The following is a 6,609-nucleotide window of genomic DNA, read 5'->3' on the forward strand; positions in this document are numbered from 1 at the left end:
CACGTACCTCTAACCAGAGTCGAGTTTGAGAGACTAAACGTTAGCAGTTCCACACACACTAACGCATCCACTGATACCATTATAGATCCAGCCTCCGTGTTTCCAGTCTTCACATGACGTAACCTGTTTGACCACGTGTCACCCTTCAGCACGCCATTTCCAGACCCTGAGTTTCAATACAGCGCCAACTCGTCAGCCTATCAGAGCACTCCCCACGTTTCAGCACAAAGGAAGCAAACAATCAGGAGTTTCTTCTATTTATTGTGACTCAAAGCCTGGTGTTTCAGAACACTGGCAGGCAATTTGGACAGGGGAGATCTTTCTGTTGCACCGCTGATTTTTATACGGATGTTCACAAGTGTCTTTGCCTTTGAGGTGAAGTCTGCATTCATCCACAGGACAGATTTTATACACTAAAAAGAGGAGAGCTCACTATATTGTGACCAAACATCACTTTTAATGTTAAAACCCTGTTGGTTCTTACAGCGGCCCATCACTGCAGCCACAGCACCGTCTGTCACTCTGTCCTCACTCGTGAACAACACCCACAGATACTTAAACGCCTCCAACTTGGGCGCCAGCTCGTCCTTGACCTGGAGTGGCTGCTCCACTGTTTTCAGTTTTGAACCACAGCCTCAGACTTGGAGGTGCTGATTCTCATTCCCAATGTTTCACACGCAGCTGCAGAATTACTCAAAACAGCATCGATAACAACACCCAGCAGGAATAGATCCGACAGTGATGGCAAAACGGACCAAGCTCCAAAAGTCTTGCTCCATTGCCTCACCAAGCTCCTCGTACAGCTTCTGCAAGAGTTACACTCATCCTGTCGATATCTGCCAGAAGATAGCCAAGCCTAACAGGACGCTTCAACCTGCTGCTCCTGAACCTCCAATGTCTATCTTCTGGTTCAGGGATTGCCACCACCACATCAAAGTCCCCCAGTAGGACTATGGAGTTGCTAGATGGGGTACCCACCTCACCCAGCAACTCTAAAAAGTACTCTAAGCAACTGTTAGTCACATATGCACAAATGACTATGGGCACCTGTTCCCAACATGACGGCACAGGGAAGCAACCGTCCTGTCCACCAGGGAAAACGTCTAAATGCTGGCATCAAGTCAGGGAGATACAAACGTACCCATTCCCTGCCTGCCCCCTCTCACTCTTTACATGTAGTCAGTATTTTTCAACACGCACTAGTTTGGGATGTTCATGCTCCAAGAGCCAGTTTATAGCTGCGACTGAAGCACCAGGGCCACGACTGCCACCCCACAGAGCACCGGACTCCTACAGCACTTCAAGTGGGTGATGGACCAATGCTGCCTCTTTGGACTAGCAGTAAGCTACAAGCTATGTGTAACTTGATAGATTACACAAGACAACATGTATGAACACCTCTAGATATTAGACACGAGATACTTACCTGATAGAATACGGACAGGTGAAGTGTCCATCGCTCTGGTCAGCCTGCATCTCCAACAATCGCCGAATGACTTTTATCAACCCTTGAGTGTGTCTGTTGGATATCAGAGTCAGAACAACTGAAAAAACTAACAGTCTGAGCGTTTTCAAATGTTTTCAAATAGTTACATTATGCTGCACCACGAAGTCAGCGTCCAGATTAGAGAGCATCTGTGGAACAGGTGACCTTTAACATTTTCATGTTTCAAAGCTATTTTCTTTACTTCATGAGCCCTGATGGAGAGCAATGACATCGTGGATTTATCCTCAGCACAGACTAAGCTGTGACCTCCATGTGTCTAACTCGGTTTGTAGACTGTCGGTCGGACTCCTGCACTGGAAGCATTGACTCCGTGTTACACACTGGTAGCTGGAAAAGAAGGCGACTGGACTTGATTAAGTTTTAAAGATGTTTCCTTCTTATACAAGGTGGAGAGACCCACATACTTAAACCCTACAGGGCGTTGCCCTCCTTGGAGATGGTCATCGAGCTATTTGTCATGTGCGTCGTCACATGAGTATAAACAAAAGCGTAGGTCATTGTCAACACCAAGGGTTAAGGGTTGAACCACTATGAGACCTTACCGCGACCCATCATGTGACCTTTGAGGTCACCTGAGGCGAGGTGTGAGTGGGCCTTTAAAGGGATTTAAAGACTGAATTCGTAACAGTGGACAAACACGGCCTTCTTCATGCCTCTTCTCAGTTCCCAGTGTTAGCATTCTCATGCTAAAGAGAGCCTTCTTTGTCCTGCTGATACACGACCTCGTCCTGCTGAGGTCCGTCTTTCATGTTGTGCCTTTGTGCAGCGGCTGTAACGCTGCATGGACGCAGGTTACAGAGCCTCTATCAGACTCATTGACAAACAGCTGAGCTTTCTGAGGCAGGATCGTGGCGTCCAATAACTGCGTGTTGCATACCTTGCAGAAGGCAGGAGGTTGAGGACACCATTGAGGATGTAGTCCAGGTCTGCATGGCCCTGGTCCACCAATAACACCAAGGTGTCACAGCACGCTGAACACACCACAGCACAGTCACTGCAGCACTGCTGCCACAAAGCTTCCAGTGCTGGGCCCTGAACGACAACAGTGATGCAGTCAGAGTTTCAGAAGTTTAACAAGACTATCTGTGCCGTTTCCACACATGCACTGAAGCCCTGAATGAAAACGGACAGAGACACAGGTGCAATCTGTCCCACTCAGTTCAGCCTCTCAGCACTGATTCAATCCCACAAGGTTTGATTCAATTTGGACTCAGACAGTCAGAAATATAACTATGCTCGTTTCTCAGTGCATATCCATATTTTATATCTGTGTATAAAAACAAAGCTGACACTGTGAGATCAGAGGCGTCAGCCTCACAGCAGATGTGTCAAAGTCACTGAGGATAAAACACAGGACCACATGAAGCAGATGTTCCTGCTCTTTTATACTTCATGTAATTAAAGAAATGATCACATGTGATCTTACAGGAACTCACCTGAGCACAGGACCAGGTGATCTGCCCATCTGACCCTTTTTCCTTTAAGACAGCTGCAACAAGACTTCTCACCGTCTGCAACACAAGAAAATCACACTTCTGTACCATGATTCACAATAACAAAGAGAGGAAGAGAAACCAACACTACAGAGTGAGTGAATGAATGAATGAATGGATGAATGTGCCCACAGGGACCTGAGTCTGTGTGTTCAGTAAAACCTGCCTCCCCTCTACATAAACATATTATACACACGAGTGTGAGCGACTCAGAAACCCTCGTGGTTGCCAACAAACATACAAAGTAACTCTGTGTCTTGGATCTTGTTACACTGTAAACTCACCTCATGTCTCTTTAAAATCCTCCAACAGCTGCACACATGTATCCGTGCACCTTACAGTCATGTTTCTCTATCAAATAGTTACGTTACTCTTTACTCTGTCTTATCAGGAGACTTTTTTATGAGTGTTGCTGAATTCCTGTTAATGGTAGAGATTTTCTGCCCGTGTGAGCTGCTAGTTTACCTCTGTCAGTAACAAATCACTCGTACCTGTGGAATCTCTGCAGACAAGGGAAGGATCATTTGTATCATTTGGATGGGAGGAGTCACAGAGCAGAGTCCGCCTCTTACCTGGGCTTGTATGACGGGGCTGGGGAACTGGAGCCGTGTCTTTAAACTCTCCATCATGTCACTGGATCACACCTGTGGACATCCAGAATCTCCATTAGAACAAGAGGAGGAGGTTTGAGAAAAAACACAAAAACTAAATGGGGAGTCTCGTGAATCCAAGCTGGGAGCTGGTCCACAGGAGACGGGCCACTGAGAGACAGCTGAAGGCACTGCTGAAGGCACTGCCTCCTATTCTACCTAGCAACAACAAATAAGGCTGCAGTCTGAGGAGGGAGTGCTCTATCAGTATAACTTTGTACTACAAGCTTTTTAAGAGACGACAGAGGCTGATTATTGGAGACCTCGTCTGTCAGAAGGAGGACTTTAAATCTTGGATTTAACAGGGAGTCAGTGAAGAGGAGCTAATATGTGACAGATATGCTCTCTTTCTACTTCCTGTTGGTACTCGTGCTGCAGCGTTTCAGCTTAACTGGAGGCTTTGAGGCTTTTCATGGCACCTGTCTGATAACACTGACTCACAATCGTGCAGCTAGAATCACTCTCAGCTTAGTTCACAGACCTACATGGTTGTTTGTGCACACTGAATGATATATTCTGCTCAAAGATGGCTCCTCACAGCTTCACTGGAGGCCACGATGATGCTGTTTCTAAGAGTTTTAGGGCCGAGCACAACAGCCTCTGTCTGGATTTAGAAGCAGGAAATTAGAGGTCACCAGGTCTTTTAGGTCTCTGTGATCAACAAATCACAACAACAGTCACGTGAAGGCACAGACCACGAAGTACAGAGAAAATCCCACCAACCGCTCAACCCCAATGAGCAAGGCCTCGGCCACAGCAGGAAGGAAAATCTCCCTTTTAGCCGAAACAGACTGGAGGACGGGCAGACGTCTGACCGACTGGTGGAGAGGGAGGGACTCACATGGTGGATACTCATCTCTCACAGACGGTGAGAGGACAAAGACAAAAGTGTCACCTCATATCAGGCGGCACCTCCAGGGCTGAAAACTGAAACCTGTGCAGAAGTGCCAAAAACTGCAATTCCCCTAACGGCCCCTGGAGCCTGCATCCAAAAGTGAGACAACCCCAACAGCCCCCTATATGAGCACTGTCACAGTTTACAGCTGTAGCTTTTTACCAGGCCTCACCTCTGCCCATCCAAGTGACCCACCTGTATCACACACACTGTGAAGCTGAGCAGTGTGTCACTATGAAAGCTCCTGCTTCTTTCATGGTTTATATACACATGCTGTGTGGATCTGTGTCTGAAGGAGCACAATACATTGGGACGCACACTCATTGTGTCCCAAGTGTCACTTTCAAACTATAAAATACAAAAATAAAATCAGCAGCGTTGCTCTGTTGGTCTCTAAGAGGACATCAGGCTAACATCTACTGTTATTAAATTAGTGCGACACACCATGATGAGCTGCACTCACACTGATACAGCCACATAGTACGTGACAGCTCAAATAATTAATCAGGAGTAATCCCCCAGATATATAACAACGCTCAATCTGGAAATGGCAAAGCTGACCACCCAAGACAGAGCAGCATGTTTATGAAGTGTCCCACAAGAAACACGTCAGAGAAACCAGGAGAGGAACTGTGGTGTTACATGATGAGTGGGTGAATACAGCTGTTAAGGGTCACTGAGTGAAGGATGCAACAGGAGTGAAAAGGACAGTTTATAGTTAGACCTGCTGCGGTGTCTGTTTTGGAGATGGTGACAATGACTTCAAATTAAAATCTAAAACCCAGCTGGATGTGTCGTAGTGGAAAATGTTCAGTTTGTCTTTAGAGTGACTGGAATGGACGAGGAGGGCCAGCTCAGGCTGAACCTGAGACCAGGTGACAGACCTGGATCCTCGGGACCAGGTGAGAGGAGGCAGATGAGTTGCTATGGAGACACTAAGAGGAGAAACCGGAAGAAGGAGAATGTGCTACTATCTGTGGCGTTTCCATCAGAGCCGCTGCGCAGATCGACCCTGCAGGGCTTCCGTCGTGATGTTCGTGGCAGGAACACTGCATTGTTTCTTGAAACTACACCGTTAGCTGGGTGACATTAACGGCGAGATGTGTGAAAACTGCAGTTCTCCAAGTGACAAGACTTTTATTAATGAAGTGAGTAAAAGTAAGGTTGATTTGTCAAAGCGGTTCCTGCGGTGCGCAGCTCGTCCTGGTGTTTCCTACATTTCCCACAGGCCAAAGCGCTTCACCACGAAGCTTCCGTACACACGAGGCCATCCACAGTTATCTGGTGATCGTAATACGGAGAAAACTAAACTGTAAAGTCGTCCGGACACAACTTAGCACTGAACAGGACCTGCTAATAGCAGCTTAGCATCAACACAAGCTAATGCTAACGTTATACAGCTGACGGCAGGTTCACTGTAACAGATACGCGGCTGTAACTGTAACTGCAGCAGGCTAAGAAAGACTAACGAAGCTCAGATGACGTTATACATGCTGTTCAACAAACTTTACCTCCTCCATCCAGCAGACCCGCGCGGAAATACGGCGAGCAGCGAGGGCCAAAAAGGACAGGAAACCGCCTGTCTCACGCGATTACGTCACAGACATGCACAACACGCGCAGGCTGACTTCATATTTTCAGCACATTTAATAGAGCACTGCAATTATTATTATTGTTGTTGCTGTTGCTGTTTCTTGTTGTTAATATTATTTTATGACAAAATGTTGACACACTGTGTGAAATGTAAATAAAATTGAATGGTTTGCAAATCTCATGAACCCATACTTTACTCATAATGCAACATAGAAAACAAATGAGCTCATTGTGAATTTGGTGGCAGCAACATCCCAAAAAGCTTGCAGCATGGCCATGTTTCCAACATCACCTCTACTTTCAACAACCATCCATAAACACCTGAGAACTGAGGAACCAGGGGCCCGTTCTTCGTACCTCGCTAAGTAAGTTAGCTGGATTAGATTGTTGACGATTTCACGATTTCAGGTTTCTCCTAGGCAAGGCAAGGCAAGGCAAGTTTATTTGTATAGCACAATTCAACAACAAGGT

At 46.5% G+C, this 6,609-nt stretch overlaps 1 protein-coding gene across 2 annotated transcripts in view; it reads right to left on the minus strand.

Annotated features, from left to right (window-relative positions):
* The window catches only part of focad (focadhesin), a 29,533-nt gene extending 23,413 nt beyond the window's left edge, over window positions 1–6,120 (minus strand). For both annotated transcript variants that reach the window (XM_085442576.1, XM_085442569.1), the window contains exons 1-5: window positions 6,057–6,120; window positions 3,573–3,644; window positions 2,944–3,018; window positions 2,385–2,539; window positions 1,427–1,519 (exon numbers count right to left, since the gene is read on the minus strand). In XM_085442576.1, the coding sequence (XP_085298702.1) occupies window positions 1,427–1,519; window positions 2,385–2,539; window positions 2,944–3,018; window positions 3,573–3,629 (380 nt within the window). In that variant the 5' untranslated portion in view covers window positions 3,630–3,644; window positions 6,057–6,120. The remainder of the gene's footprint in view (window positions 1–1,426; window positions 1,520–2,384; window positions 2,540–2,943; window positions 3,019–3,572; window positions 3,645–6,056) is intronic.
* Window positions 6,121–6,609: the final 489 nt, after the last annotated feature.

The sequence above is a fragment of the Copadichromis virginalis genome, linkage group LG3, assembly GCF_057382275.1.
Source record: "Copadichromis virginalis isolate Kocher_CV1m ecotype Utaka linkage group LG3, C_Virginalis_male_GT1.1, whole genome shotgun sequence".
Lineage (NCBI taxonomy): Eukaryota > Metazoa > Chordata > Actinopteri > Cichliformes > Cichlidae > Copadichromis > Copadichromis virginalis.